The following is a 16,481-nucleotide window of genomic DNA, read 5'->3' as shown; positions in this document are numbered from 1 at the left end:
CGACAGCCTTGGTGTGGGTGGAGTCTTGTTCTCAGACTCGACTCGACGCTGATTCAGTTCATCCTTCGTTCCCTGACACAACCTTTTCTGTTTTAATGACCTCCTCCTGCTCTTCTGGGAAGGGTTTCCACTAGGTTATGGGGCGTGGCTGTGCGTTCACGAGCATTAATGAGATCAGGTACTGATGGTAGGTGAGGAGTGATGTCTGGGGTTCTGTGCAGGACACTCGAGCTCTTCCACACCATGTCTTCATGGAGCACTCTCTCGTCCTGCTGGAACAGATTTGGGCCTCTCGGTTCTGCTGAAGGGAAATTTTACAATCCTACAGTATCCAAAGACGCCCTGTGCTTCCAACTTTTTGTGGCAGAGGGAACCAGAACCACATGGTAGTGATGGCCAGGGGTCCACGAAGCTTTAAGCCAGAGTGTTGGTTAATCATAAACACACAACTCTTCTCGACAGAATGAATTCAGCTCTTGATGCTGTGTGCACGCTGTTTTGTTGCCATGACCAGAACGCTGATGCTAATCATCACGCCAGTGATCCTCACAGGACACGTTAATTTCCTCCACAGTCACGCCAGTGTGTGATTTTCCATCATGATAGAGTCTCGACGTAGGATTAGGAATCGCTGGGTCCAGGCTGAGTGTGTGAGATCGGCAGTAGTGAGAATATTCCATGAGGTGTGCTGGGGTAGGAAAATAATCAACAGATGTGAAACCGAGTTACTCCGAAGTTAGTTGATTATTTTCCAAGAACGGCATTTTTCCCCTCCCCCCTCGTCTGATCAATCAGAGTTGGGGATTCAGTAGTGCTGTGGTATAATATTAAATAAATTACTGTTTTAAGGATAACTAGGAACGCGGCAAATCATGTGCGGATCAGTTAATACAATACTGCTGGGTTCTGAAAAATATTCTCCAATTTTTTTTTTCTTGAGTTACCGACTTATCACAGTGGACTTAATACAGGTTTACACCAACCAAACTGGCACGATTCAAATATTTGTACAGATACAGTGAGGCCTCTCTATTACATCTAAAATTTAGGCTCCACTCCAGCCTCTGATAAGAGACTTGATTTTGGGCTCCCTGTGCATCATCAAGTTAAAAGTTTAAGCGTACTGAAGGTTATTTGAGCATGAAGTTATTCAAAAGAGGTATTAGGATTCGCTTTATCCTTCACTTCAACACACAACTTCATTTACAATTGAACAGAGGCGAGAGGAGTCTGGAAACAAACACCAGTGAAGGAATTCGAATTTTCCCATTGATTTATGGACCAAACATAGAATGACAGCGTGGTTTTCATTATACATTCACACACTGTGCAACGTGCTCGGGGACGGTCGTGGCTCCGAGTGCGTTTTACCGACCCCCGTGTTACCGACGCTGTGCGACGTGCTCAGGGACGGTCGGGGCTCCGAGAGCGTTTTACCGACCCCCGTGTTACCGACGCTGTGCGACGTGCTCGGGGACGGTCGTGGCTCCGAGCACGTTTTACCGACCCCGTGTTACCGACGCTGTGCGACGTGCTCAGGGACGGTCGGGGCTCCGAGAGCGTTTTACCGACCCCCGTGTTACCGACGCTGTGCGACGTGCTCGGGGACGGTCGTGGCTCCGAGTGCGTTTTATCGACCCCCGTGTTACCTACGCTGTGCGACGTGCTCAGGGACGGTCGGGGCTCCGAGAGCGTTTTACCGACCCCCGTGTTACCGACGCTGTGCGACGTGCTCGGGGACGGTCGTGGCTCCGAGCGCGTTTTACCGACCCCGTGTTACCGACGCTGTGCGACGTGCTCGGGGACGGTCGGGGCTCCGAGCGTGTTTTACCGACGCTGTGCGACGTGCTCGGGGACGGTCGTGGCTCCGAGCGCGTTTTACCGACCCCGTGTTACCGACGCTGTGCGACGTGCTCGGGGACGGTCGGGGCTCTGAGCGTGTTTTACCAACGCTGTGCGACGTGCTCGGGGACGGTCGGGGCTCCGAGCGCGTTTTACCGACGCTGTGCGACGTGCTCGGGGACGGTCGGGGCTCCGAGAGCGTTTTACCGACCCCCGTGTTACCGACACTGTGCGACGTGCTCGGGGACGGTCGGGGCTCCGAGTGCGTTTTACCGACGCTGTGCGACGTGCTCGGGGACGGTCGGGGCTCCGAGTGCGTTTTACCGACGCTGTGCGACGTGCTCGGGGATGGTCGGGGCTCCGAGCGCGTTTTACCGACCCCCATGTTACCGACACTGCCCGGGGACAGTCGGGGCTCCGAGCGCGTTTTGCCGACCCCCATTTTGCCGACGCTGCCCGGGGACGGTCGGGGCTCCGAGTGTGTTTTGCCGACCCCCGTTTTGCCGACGCTGTGCGACGTGCTCGGGGACGGTCGGGGCTCCGAGTGTGTGTTGCCGACGCTGTGCGACGTGCTTGGGGACGGTCGGGGCTCTGACTGTGTTTTGCCGACCCCCGTGTTGCCGACGCTGTGCGACGTGCTCGGGGACGGTCGGGGCTCCGAGTGCATTTTGCCGACCCCCGTTTGGCCAACGCTGTGCGACGTGCTCGGGGACGGTCGGGGCTCTGAGTGTGTTTTGCCGACGCTGTGCGACGTGCTCGGGGACGGTCGGGGCTCCGAGTGCGTTTTGCCGACCCCTGTGTTGCCGACGCTGTGCGACGTGCTCGGGGACGGTCGGGGCTCTGAGTGTGTTTTGCCGACGCTGTGCGACGTGCTCGGGGACGGTCGGGGCTCCGAGTGCGTTTTGCCGACCCCTGTGTTGCCGACGCTGTGCGACGTGCTCGGGGACGGTCGGGGCTCCGAGTGCGTTTTGCCGACCCCTGTGTTGCCGACGCTGTGCGACGTGCTCGGGGACGGTCGGGGCTCCGAGTGCGTTTTGCCGACCCCTGTGTTGCCGACGCTGTGCGACGTGCTCGGGGACGGTCGGGGCTCCGAGTGCGTTTTGCCGACCCCCGTCACAACATGCTTTTATGGAATAATAATAATACACACTCCTATAAGAGATAAAATGTCTAAGTGAATTAAACGGCACTGAGTTTACAAAGCTGACTCGTGTTTGTAAATTGACCTCGTATTAGAGAAGTGCAAAGCTGTGGTTTTGTAAAGTTCCTGAACAGTGCTGCTGTCCTTGAATGTAGCACAGAACTCTAAATCATCATCTCTCTCTCTCTCACACACACACACACACACACACACACACACACACGCGCCTCGGTCACCCCAGTCTCAGCACATTATGTGCATGGAAATGAGAGAGTGCTTTCAGTGCAGAAACGTAACATTTGCCTTAAAGGAGAGAGAATCAGGTGTGTGTGTGTGTGTGTGCGCGCGCTCTGATGTCAGTGAAAATCTGTTTTTCCAGACTAATGTAGTCTAAAACAGTCCATCAGTGACGGATCCTCGAACAGAGCCATACGGACTAAATACTGAGCTGCACCCACAAGCCCGGTGTTTGAGATCAGCTCTGTTTCTCTCCTCCTCCTCCTGCTGGAGCAGTGAGAGATTCAGCACGAGAACATTATTATATTCAGGGAGAAACATCAGCCAAGAGTTCGAGGAACACAGGGGTATTTGAGAGTAAGCACAGCCAAAGGTCGACAGAAACTGGGCTGGGGAGAGAGAGAGAGAGAGAGAGAGGCAGAAAGAGCAGTGTAGAGAGGGACAGATAGGTGTCGAGGAAGGAGAGATGGAGGTGTGTGTGTGAGAGAGAGAGAGAGACAGAAAGGGCAGTGTTGAGAGAGACGCTAGAGGAAAGGGAGACGGATAGAACACAGCCTGCTCTGTTCCTCACTGTAAGTGAGCGGTAGAAAGAGGAGGATATTCATTTCTGAGGTCCAGCTACACACCTGGAACACTCAACTCCCTGTGTCACAGCTCTCTCTCTCTCGTGCCTTTGCTCTCTCTCTCTCTCGTGCCTTTGCTCTCTCTCTCTCTCGTGCCTTTGCTCTCTCTCTCTCTCTCGTGCCTTTGCTCTCTCTCTCTCTCGTGCCTTTGCTCTCTCTCGTGCCTTTGCTCGCTCTCTCTCTCGTGCCTTTGCTCTGTCTCTCTCTCGTGCCTTTGCTCTCTCTCTCTCTCGTGCCTTTGCTCTCTCTCTCTCTCTCGTGCCTTTGCTCTCTCTCTCTCTCTCGTGCCTTTGCTCTCTCTCTCTCTCGTGCCTTTGCTCTCTCTCTCTCTCTCGTGCCTTTGCTCTCTCTCTCTCTCTCGTGCCTTTGCTCTCTCTCTCTCTCTCGTGCCTTTGCTCTCTCTCTCTCGTGCCTTTGCTCTCTCTCTCTCTCGTGCCTTTGCTCTCTCTCTCTCTCGTGCCTTTGCTCTCTCTCTCTCTCGTGCCTTTGCTCTCTCTCTCTCTCGTGCCTTTGCTCTCTCTCTCTCTCGTGCCTTTGCTCTCTCTCTCTCTCGTGCCTTTGCTCTCTCTCTCTCTCGTGCCTTTGCTCTCTCTCTCTCTCGTGCCTTTGCTCTCTCTCTCTCTCGTGCCTTTGCTCTCTCTCGTGCCTTTGTCTGTCTCTCTCGTGCCTTTGCTCTGTCTCTCTCGTGCCTTTGCTCTGTCTCTCTCGTGCCTTTGCTCTCTCTCTCTCTCGTGCCTTTGCTCTCTCTCTCTCTCGTGCCTTTGCTCTCTCTCTCTCTCGTGCCTTTGCGCTCTCTCTCTCTCGTGCCTTTGCTCTCTCTCTCGCGCCTTTGCTCTCTCTCTCGCGCCTTTGTCTGTCTCTCTCGCGCCTTTGTCTGTCTCTCTCGCGCCTTTGTCTGTCTCTCTCGCGCCTTTGTCTGTCTCTCTCTCGCGCCTTTGTCTGTCTCTCTCTCGCGCCTTTGTCTGTCTCTCTCTCTCGCGCCTTTGTCTGTCTCTCTCTCGCGCCTTTGTCTGTCTCTCTCTCGCGCGCCTTTGTCTGTCTCTCTCTCGCGCGCCTTTGTCTGTCTCTCTCTCGCGCGCCTTTGTCTGTCTCTCTCTCGCGCGCCTTTGTCTGTCTCTCTCTCGCGCGCCTTTGTCTGTCTCTCTCTCTCGCGCCTTTGTCTCTCTCTCTCTCTCGCGCCTTTGTCTCTCTCTCTCTCTCGCGCCTTTGTCTCTCTCTCTCTTGTGCCTTTGTGTGTCTCTCTCTCGTGCCTTTGTGTCTCTCTCTCTCTCTCGTGTGCCTTTGCTCTGTGTGTCCATCTGCTCTCTTGTGGTCTCTTTTGTTGTATGTCTCTTGCTCTGTCTGTCTCTCGTGCCTTTGCTCTGTCTGTCCATCTGCTCTCTTACGGTCTCTCTTTTGTTATGTCTCTTGCTCTGTCTGTCTCTCTCTTGTGCCTTTGCTCTGTCTGTCTGTCTCTCTCTCGTGCCTTTGCTCTGTCTGTCTGTCTCTCTCTCGTGCCTTTGTCTCTCTCTCTCGTGCCTTTGCTCTGTCTGTCTCTCTCTCTCTCTCTCTCGCCTTTGCTCTGTCTGTCTGTCTCTCTCTCGTGCCTTTGCTCTGTCTGTCTTTCTCTCTCTCGTGCCTTTGTCTCTCTCTCTCGTGCCTTTGCTCTGTTTGTCTTTCTCTCTCTCGTGCCTTTGCTCTGTCTGTCATGCGTTTGTCTCTCTCGTGCCTTTGTCTCTCTCTCGTGCCTTTGCTCTGTCTGTCTTTCTCTCTCTCGTGCCTTTGTCTCTCTCTCTCTCTCGTGCCTTTTCTCTGTCTGTCTCTCTCTCTCTCGTGCCTTTGCTCTGTCTGTCGTGCCTTTGCTCTGTCTCTCTCTCTCTCTCTCGTGCCTTTGCTCTGTCTGTCCATCTGCTCTCTTGCGGTCTCTCTTTTGTTGTCTGTCTCTTTTGCTCTGCCTGTCTCCTCCTCCTGTCTCTTGTTGTCTGTGTCTCTCTTTTGCTCTCGCTCTCATATGAGCCGTTACTGTTTACCAATACTGACCTGATTCCGCTCTACAGCTCCAGTCTGAGATGCTCTGTGTGTCTGTGTCTCTCTCTCACCTACTCTGAGCTTGTGACATTTAGAGTTCTGATATTTAAACTGGCAGAAATCTGAAGTACTGAACTTTTTTAAATTTATATCTCATGAAGCTTCCTGAACAAATGTACATTAGTGACGCTTTGTGACATTAATATTGGCCAATAAAATCTGCCTTAATGAGCTGCTTCTGTCTGATTGGTTTCTTATTAACAGATCTCTTAATCTCATAAAATAATTAGGACGCAGTAATAACCTCAGCAGAGACGGACATTTTGAGCAGATTAAGTCCACGTTGTAAATCACATTGGCTTTTCAATAAGTTTATTTATTTATTTTTAATTAAAAGAGAGAATCCTATAAATCTAAGCTTATCTGTGAGTTTGGAGATTCATTCTTTCAAATAAATCCCCTGGGAACATCTCAAGGGGGGGAAAAAACCCCGAATATGAAAATACACATTTCTGGTTTATAAATATTCATGCATAGTGTAACTAGGGAGGAGTGTTGAGATTTAGGAATGCAGCGTTAGAACCTCATCAGTCAGAAGCCATTTTTAAAATAAAAAGTCCTTGAGGTGCATACTGTACAAATTTACATAAATATATATACATATCCAGTACTCTGTGGTGATTTACGCATGGGTCGTAATGATCTAAAATTTCCTTCATGAATCTAAAACAACTTCTTTCCTCTATTGTATGCTGTAAACATTTCCAGCAGAGAATCAGAAAGCTCTGTGGACATGTCCAATCATCCTCTGGCAGATATTTAAACCTCAAACCATTTTCAGAATTACTACTCACAAAGCCAAATCCGTGTGGGTGTTTGTTTTTTTTTTTCTCCCCTTCTCCTTAAATGCCTCTTTTGTAATCCAGTAAATAAATTGATTTGTTCTGGTGGGCAAAAGCTTTCAATTTATAGGCTGGGTTTTTGTTCTTGCGTTCTTCCAGAGATAAAACACACATCCTCATTCTCTGTGTTGTGTATCTCAGTACAAATTTATGATTTGAATCGATGAAGAAATCATATAATTGTGTTTTTATTTTTTTATCAGGCTCGGTAATCTTAGTTTTTCTGAGCTGTAATTGTGCTGTTTAGACAGCGGAATGCATATGACTTTGCCAGAGGCAGAAGTAACCCAGCTCTAATTGGCTGAATCATTATATTCTTCATGGTTTTGGATCAGTACTTGATGTTGGCCAGTTCATGAAATATTATTAAGATATTTAAAATGCTCTTGTATTAGGCAAGATTTCTTATATTTTATTCAACAAAAACACACATGCTACAAAAAAAAAATTCTTCGCTTCCAAAAGTTTGATAAGGAACTAAATGACGGTGTATAGGTATTATTTAAAGTGTGACATTTTGAAGCGGTTCCGTTTCATATCTTCGTTGCGCCTCACGTTAACACTCTTGATTAGTGCTACAGACTCCGAACAGATCAGACATTTGTTTCCAGTTGTTAGTTTCTAATCCTACAGAAGCAGAGCTGTTAAACTAGTCGCTGAATTATGAAGGTTTTTTATTTCTTTCTTCCCTTGATGAGATCTGTTACTGTGTTTCTGATTCATATCTAGACTGTGGTGCATCTGTTTTTATTGAACATGATGCATATTTGATCAGAAATAAAAACAGCTAGTCATCAGTAATGCAGAAAATATCTATAATGACGCAAATTGTGACATCATGTATAATAATAATAATAATAATAATAATAAGGTGGACGACTCAGTTATTTCTTAACAGAGTGACGAGACTGTTTAAAAAAAAAAAAATCAACTGGTGAATTTCTTAATAGTTCTACAAAATCATGCCTTCAGGAAGGGAAGTATATTTGTTTGTTTGCAGAGAGCGTGTTCACGTGTTGTTTAGCTGCCGTGGCTGGTCATGCGATAACAGGAACACGGCTGTGATGTGCGATATTCGTATGCATTAACCTCCAAAATGTGTGAATTTTTTTTAATTTTTTTTTTTTTTTTTTTTACCTCTAGCACCTGAACAAGACGTACAACACGGACGTCCCGTTGGTCCTAATGAACTCATTCAACACTGACGAGGACACCAGGAAGATCCTGCAGAAATACACACACCACCGGGTCAAGATACACACCTTCAATCAGAGCAGGTACACACACACACCTCATGATCACAAACAAAGAACCAGTTACGCCCGAGGGCGCCACTTTGTCACCATGACAACGGGTCAGGTTTAGGTTCTTTCCATTTCCATTACTGATATAGACTGACATCTGACACCTCAGCTTGAAGAGACCAAATGTTTTCACAAATACGATGCAGAAAGTTGCTTTAAAAAAAAAAAATGCTATCCATCAAGTCTCATGGTTTACCCAGATGACTTACAGGGTTTGTTTGGCAAAACGCTGGCGCGTTGCAGAAACCCTGGGCTCGGTAACCCGTTTATCTCCACCCAGCGTAACTGGCCCGGTCTTCCCGCTGACTTAAAGGTGGGGTATGAGATTTTGGAATAACGGTTCCCGCAAGCCATATTTTGAAAAGAAACACGCCCGCCCTCGCCATGCTTCACCCCCCGCGTCTCCACCCCTCCTCCCCCTTATAAAGCCTGAGAAAATCAGCCTTTATAATGGGTGTCTATTGCGTTACACACCAGTGGAGAGTGTAGAGAGCTTGGAAAAATAGCTCAAACTTTCTCATTTAAACTGTGTTTTCAGCCCCAATTTTCACTCCACACACACAATTTTCTCAAAAGTAGTAGCCACACTTGTCCTGATTCACACAATGTGTCTACCTACACGATAGGACTTGCAGTTTTTGAATGAGAAGCCTGAAAGTGAAGAGAGCACAGCCGCCCAGCCACATAGACTGCCATTATAAACTTGGCAGAAAAGTCACTCGTTTTTAACTCGCTCTAGTGACCTCATTTTTTACACTACAGACAAAAAAAATTACATCAGTGTGTTCAGGAGATCCTTGTGGCACTCACTGTGAAAGAATTTTGTGAATATCTCCTTCCGTTTTCGTGTAAATCCCCGTTGTTTGGAGGGAGCGCACTGAGAAAATCCTGCGCTCTGTATGACACTCTGCTCGCGGGCTTCAGTCTGATTGACGTGTCAGTATCCAATCATTTTGAGGTGGTACCTCGATATGATTGGATGGCGTTTTTCCTTTATTTTACACTGGAGACTGGATTAAAATATTTCGTTTTTGGGTCAAACCTTCTATTGTACTGCTTGCAACATGGGTGTGAGGAGCTTTTCAAGCAATATGGTAAAAAATACTCCTGAAAAAAATCTCATACCCCACCTTTAAAGACACCATTGAATCTCTAACAACGGATGCTGATAAGCAACCAGCGGCTAAACAGCCCAGATCCACGAGCACGTTCCCTCCTGAAAGCAGCACTCCGGAGGTTTGACTGCATAAAGAATCAAAACTAAGGGAGCGCTATGCATTTTGTAGCAGTACAAAGCACAGTACTCCGGAATAAATCCCCGGAAGCCTAAAGGAAGCAGCTTTGGGACCAGAAGGTTGCTAGTTTGATTCCCTGACCCAGCAGGAATGGCTGAAGTGCCCTTGAGCAAGGTATCGAACCCCCAACTGCTCCCCAGGCTGCTCTGCGCATGTTGTACGTCGCTCTGGATAAGAGCGTCTGCCTGTAATGTAAATCGCACATCCAGCTTTCTGTGTTTGTTCAGATCATCATCTGATGCTTTAAATCATTGATGCGCGCTAATCTCTGGCTATACTCGAGTTTTAAATATTCTCCCCGACAAATTTTGCACTCTGAAAATGGAACGTCCTGAAAATAAACATGCAATGAGGTCAGACACACAAATAACCGTGTCCATGCCTTTCCAGTGCTGACTTTGCACCGAGCATCTTGAGTAAATCCCGACAGTCGCTTTTCAACGCCAAAAGTGCATTTGCACATGCCACAGTCTGGCCCCGAGTGTGGTTTCCTGACACAGCGAATGTCACAAGGTACCGGCTGACGAAATGTCTGTGCAGACTTTCTTCCCCCCCTTCCCTTGTAGTTGAGATCCATACCAAAGTCAAAATGCCACCATGTGATAGATTTTCCCAAACCACGACACACTCTTATCCAGAGCAATGTACAATATACCCAGAGCAGCCTAGGGAACAGTTGGGGGCGGTTAGGTGCCTTGCTCAAGGGCACTTCAGCCATTCCTGCTGGTCCAGGGAATTGAACCAGTGACCTTTTGGTCCCAAAGCTGCTTTGCTAACCATTAGCTTCTCCCCTTCAACAGTAACAACCACAACACAGTGAACACCATAAAAACGGTTCTTTTACAAACTAAAAGGGCACTCGGTAGAGTTCATACCTCCACCAAGCCACACAAACATCAACTTCTTCAAAATCGGTTCACTTGAACTGAGGATAATACTGAAGCTGTCCACCAAATTCCATCCGAATCCGTTCACTACGTTTTGAGTGACTTTGGGACAAGAGGAGAAGAAAAATCCTGGATCCACATACAGTGGTGCTTAAAAGTTTGTGAACCCTTTAGAATTTTCTATATTTCTGCATAAATATGACCTAAAACATCATCAGATTTTCACACAAGTCCTAAAAGTAGATAAAGAGAACCCAGTAAAACAAATGAGACAAAAATATTATACTTACTCATTTATTTATTGAGGAAAATTATCCAGTGTTACATATCTGTGAGTGGCAAAAGTATGTGAACCTCTAGGATTAGCAGTTAATTTGAAGGTGAAATTAGAGTCAGGTGTTTTCAATCGATGGGATGACAATCAGGTGTGAGTGGGCACCCTGTTTTATTTAAAGAACAGGGATCTATCAAAGTCTGATCTTCACAACACATGGTTGTGGAAGTGTATCATGGCACGAACAAAGGAGATTTGTGAGGACCTCAGAAAAAGCGTTGTTGATGCTCATCAGGCTGGAAAAGGTTACAAAACCATCTCTAAAGAGTTTGGACTCCAACAATCCACAGTCAGACAGATTGTGTACAAATGGAGGAAATTCAAGACCATTGTTACCCTCCCCAGGAGTGGTCGACCAACAAAGATCACTCCAAGAGCAAGGTGTGTAATAGTCGGCGAGGTCACAAAGGACCCCAGGGTAACTTCTAAGCAACTGAAGGCCTCTCTGACATTGGCTAATGTTCATGAGTCCACCATCAGGAGAACACTTAACAACAATGGTGTGCATGGCAGGGTTGCAAGGAGGAAGCCACTGCTCTCCAAAAACAACATTGCTGCTCGTCTGCAGTTTGCTAAAGATCACGTGGACAAGCCAGAAGGCTATTGGAAAAATGTTTTGTGGACGGATGAGACAAAAATAGAACTTTATGGTTTAAATGAGAAGCATTCTGTTTGGAGAAAGGAAAACATGGCATTCCAGCATAAGAACCTTATCCCATCTGTGAAACATGGTGGTGGTAGTGTCATGGTTTGGGCCTGTTTTGCTGCATCTGGACCAGGATGGCTTGCCATCATTGATGGAACAATGAATTCTGAAATATACCAGCAAATTCCAAAGGAAAATGTCAGGACGTCTGTCCATGAACTGAATCTCAAGAGAAGGTGGGTCATGCAGCAAGACGACGACCCTAAGCACACAAATCATTCTACCAAAGAGTGGTTAAAGAAGAATAAAGTTAATGTTTTGGAATGGCCAAGTCAAAGTCCTGACCTTAGTCCAATCGGAATGTTGTGGAAGGACCTGAAGTGAGCAGTTCATGTGAGGAAACCCACCAACATCCCAGAGTTGAAGCTGTTCTGTACGGAGGAACGGGCTAAAATTCCTCCAAGCCGGTGTGCAGGACTGATCAACAGTTACCGCAAACGTTTAGTTGCAGTTATTGCTGCACAAGGGGGTCACACCAGATACTGAAAGCAAAGGTTCACATACTTTTGCCACTCAAAGATATGTAATATTGGATCATTTTCCTCAATAAATAAATTGCCAAATTTAATATTTTTGTCTCATTTGTTTAACTGGGTTCCCTTTATCTATTTTGAGGACGTGTGAAAATCTGATGTTTTAGGTCATATTTATGCAGAAATATAGAAAATTCTAAAGGGTTCACAAAATTTCAAGCACCACTGTACATATCCGGATCTGCATCGAAATCTAATCAATTGCCCCTGGCTCACCTTTCCTCAACATTTCATCAAAATCCATTCATGACTTTTTGGGTTACGTTGGGAACAGGCAAACAAACGGAGCCGAAAACGTAACCACCTCCAACACGGTCGGTGCAGGTAATTAATATACCTGCGAGCAGCAATTAAAGGGGCCAAGCACTTCCTGTTCGCATCCTTGGAGACAGAAGAAAAGCAGAAGCCATGAGGACCAGCACTTGATCCCAAGGAGATGTACTAAATTTGAAGGTAAAACGTCAAGCTGTTGCTGAGACCGCTGTCTGTCCTGGTTCCTCTGTTGGTGGAATGACCTTCCCAATGAGGTCAGAAATGTTGACTCGCTGAAGACTCCCCTGCGTCCCTGCCCACTGTGTAATCGCATCGTGGTCTTGACCAACCCAGGCTGTGGACTGTCTACTCTGGTCATGATGACTTGGTGTTAGCAGTTGGTTTTATTTTTCTCTTTTTAGTTGTACTTTGTCGGCTCATGTGTATATGTTTGAATTTTGTTTTCCTTGGCTGATTGCTGTTACTTCAACAGAATATTACACTGTTGTTCAGTTGGCACTGGAACTTTCTTGTCTAGACGTTCAGCACTTGTTGTACGTCACTCTGGAGAAGAGTGTCTGCTAAATGCTACGGAATAATACCGCTTCGCGTATTCCTGTTTTCGGTAGCCCCTCCCAAATTAAGTCAAATTTTGTTTCTTAACTTTAGATCACGTTGCTATATGCAGGCTTGTAGTACTCGTGTCCGACTCGTGACTTGACTTGGACTTGAGCAGTGATGACTCTGACAATTTGCCACAAGATATTTATATCTACATCAATCGTTGTACTAATTTCGTGCAAGAGTGTCATGCTCTTAGACTCACGGCTGCGCACTTACTTTGCGAAGTATTGAAACAAGTGAAAACACACTTGCTTTGCGAAGTATTGAGTTGCGTTGCTGACACATTACCGAGCCTTATTTGGTTTCCTGTTTCTCGTCTTTGATTCTGCCTCGCTCGACCTCTTGCCTGCCGTTCTGGATTGTTTACCGTCTTCACTTGTATTAATAAATGCACCTTCTGCACTTGCATCAGTCTCCCAACCATCTCTGACAGAATACTTCGCACTCCCTGATAAAGAGAAGCACGTTCAGGAACAAACTAATGGCGCTGAAACAGCCGCCGTCAAATTGCGCGGTTAGAGTCTTGTTCTCGGACTCGAGGTTTAGTGACTCGACTCCCAACACTGGCTACAAATCGGAAGTTTGATGTCCATCAAATTCATTTGCAGGTAATGGAGGAAGCATCACGTGTATTGAAAAACTCAAAATGGAAAACCAGTATGATGGAATTCTTCATCATCATGGAGTCTGTTAAACTCTGCTTCAACAACCATAGGAAAGCAGAATCGTGTTACCACGATTCCATTGAGTTATTGTAAGGGCCCGGTCCCACAACACTGATAACGGACTATCCCTATGCCTGAATTTAGTTCCAATCTGGAGCAGAAACACCACAACTATAATCCCGCTTGGTCCTGCCACTCGGGTAAATAAACGCATGCAACTTAGGAAGAGTCATGGAAGTTTTTTTTCCAAGTAGTCGCACATTATTCCGGGTCATACTGTACAGCTTGGACTTCAAAACAATTCATGTACACACTCCAGTGGTTGATATAATATGGATAGGTCACGGACTACGGAAATATAATTTAAAAAAAAAAGTATACAAAATACAGAGTGGTTACGGATCTGTAAAGAGTCAGTGCTTTGTATTACTTTTTTATTGTCCCTTGAATCTGTATTCCATGAGTTCAGGATGCAACAAGGATGCCCGGGAAAAATGGCACGTGCTCAGGCAACGTGTCCGATGTTTTATCGGATCAGGTCCAAGCCTGGAAAAATGGCTCCAGAAGCAATCTCAGCGATACGAATAAACCCTGGGCTATAGGGATCGTTATTGGTCTGGTGTGAGCACCAACCACATGAACTGCAGGGGACTGATTTACAGTGCCCTCCACAATTATTGGCACCCCTGGTTAAGACGTGTTAAAAGCCTTAAAATAAATTTTTTATTGCAGAAGCATAATCTCGCACTGAAAATTGTAGAAAAATGTAACCCTTAACTCAAGTGAATTTAAAAAAAAATCCTTGACTAAGAAATAATTTCATAAAGTCACCTGTTCCACAATTATTGGCACCCATAATTCCTAGAAAATAAATGTAATTGAAGCATTTCTGCCATTTCTACTGTAGTTTATAAAGTTGATCAGAGTATCTAGGAACCTTTTAATTAGTAATTCATCACATCCTGTTTCCCTGGGGTATAAATATGATGCGACACAGAGGCCTATTTCTCTTGTCCACTCTTCAACATGGGAAAGACAAGAGAACACACCATTCAAGTAAGGCAGATATGTGTCGACCTTCATAAGTCAGGCAACGGCTACAAGAAAATAGCTGCTCGCCTACACCGGCCCGTATCTACAGTCAGAGGAATCATCAAGAAGTTTAAAACAACTGGAACAGTGGCAAACAAGCCTGGACGAGGATGCAAGTTTATCTTGCCACCACGCACAGTGAGGAGGATGGCAAGAGAAATAAAAAGTTCTCCAAAGCTCACTGTTAGAGAATTGCATCAAAGAGGAGCATCTTGGGGTCACAAAGTCTCCATAACAACCATCAGGTGCTATCTACATGCCAACAAGCTGTTTGGAAGGCATGCACGGAAAAAGCCTTTTCTCACTTACAAGCATAAACGTAAACATCTGGAGTTCGCTAAGCGGTACTGGGACCGTGTGTTTTGGTCAGATGAGACCAAGATAGAGCTTTTTGGCAACAAACACACTAATACATCACAAAAGAGGAGTATGCGGAAAAGCACCTCATGCCTACTGTGAAGTATGGGGGAGGATCGGTGATGCTGTGGGCCTGTTTCTCTTCCAAAGGCCCCGGGAACCTTGTTAGGGTGCACGGCATCATGAACTCTTTGAAACACCAGGACATTTTAAATCAAAATCTGGTGGCCTCTGCCCGAAAGCTGAAGATGAGCCGTCACTGGGTCTTTCAGCAAGATAATGACCCTAAACATGTGGTCAAATCGACACAAAAATGGTTCACCAGACCTCAACCCAATTGAAAACCTGTGGGGTGAGCTGAAGAGGAGAGGACCCGGGACGATTTAGAGAGGTTGTGCAAAGAGGAATGGTCGAAGATCCCTCTCTCTGTATTCTCATATCTTGTGAAATGTTATAGGAGAAGATTAAGTGCTGTCTTGTTGGCAAAAGGGAGTTGTACAAAGTATTAACATCAGGGGTGCCGATAATTGTGGCACACATTATTTCTTAATGTGGGATTTTTTTTTTCCCCACTGAATAAATGCACTTGAATTAAAGGTTGGATTTTTCTGTCTTTGCATTGTTGTCCTATATTATTTTAAAAAAATGTATTAGAAGCCGAAGAACATATCTTAACGAGGGGAGCCAATAATTGTGGAGGGCGCTGTATTTATAGTTATCAGTATTGTGGGACCGGGCCTTAAACATGTGTCCAAATTTGCTTTATTGGTAGCACTTAGTCTGCTCAGAGTGACCTCTAGCACTGGCAGTTTTCTTATTAGTGGTGGTATTATACTTTTTAAAGGGGTACCAAATATAATATATACAGTTGCTGATGTGACAAAGTAACGTATTCTTAAGTATTCTATCAAATTTATATACTAGAAAACAACGAAATATCTTGGTAATTGTAAATATAATAGTCGGTACGCTAAACGGCACAAGAGTCGCCATTTTTAAAAGACCGTGACGTCAGCCCTACCCACTGCACTAGGAGAGAAGCGTGTAATCATGGCGTCGGGCGCATCAAGTGAAAGCGACAGCTCTGTCGAATCATACGAAGAGATCCCGCAAGACACACTGCAAGCAGGCTATGGCTTAGAAGGGTACCAGTTTGAACCTAGGAGAGGTACTCTCGACTCCGGTGATGACGAAAGAAGAGAAGAAAGCTCGGATGACGGCGAGGATGAGACTGATGCTGACCATGGGCATGGCGAGCGTGGGGCAGAGCGTCTGCGTGCAGGTGACACGGCGTGGTGCTCGTGCGGAAAATGTAACGTGGAGTTGCTCACGAGTCCAGCAGAATTTATTTGCTGCAATGAGATAGGCGCCACCCGTGGACTTGCGAAATCGTCGCAAGAGGCAGAAACAGGTATTTCACACGTGCTATTCCCAACCGCAATGAGCCAACACAACTGGGCACGTACATACGTCATGAGTGTTACGCAGAGAAAATGAACGTGCATTCTGATTGGATAAAATTAATATCATGGCGGGCTGTTCAAACTGCGGAAATAGTTTGCTCGAGCTACTTTCAAAACACTATAACTTTCCAACCTTAGAACAAAAAACTTTTGTAAGTCTTGAATAAGGTTCATCAATGTGTGTTTTATTGTTATATTTACTCTATATATTGCCCTC

General features: G+C 46.2%; 1 protein-coding gene across 3 annotated transcripts in view; it reads left to right on the top strand.

The window, feature by feature from the left end:
* The window catches only part of ugp2b (UDP-glucose pyrophosphorylase 2b), a 122,775-nt gene that overhangs the window by 92,156 nt on the left and 14,138 nt on the right, over positions 1-16,481 (top strand). For all 3 annotated transcript variants that reach the window (XM_060933426.1, XM_060933425.1, XM_060933427.1), the window contains exon 5: positions 7,896-8,029. In XM_060933426.1, coding sequence (XP_060789409.1) covers positions 7,896-8,029 — 134 coding nt within the window. The remainder of the gene's footprint in view (positions 1-7,895; positions 8,030-16,481) is intronic.

Source organism: Neoarius graeffei, chromosome 11, assembly GCF_027579695.1.
Source record: "Neoarius graeffei isolate fNeoGra1 chromosome 11, fNeoGra1.pri, whole genome shotgun sequence".
Lineage (NCBI taxonomy): Eukaryota > Metazoa > Chordata > Actinopteri > Siluriformes > Ariidae > Neoarius > Neoarius graeffei.
The sequence above is the reverse complement of the archived record's forward strand: the minus strand, read 5'-3'. Positions and strand labels throughout refer to the sequence as shown.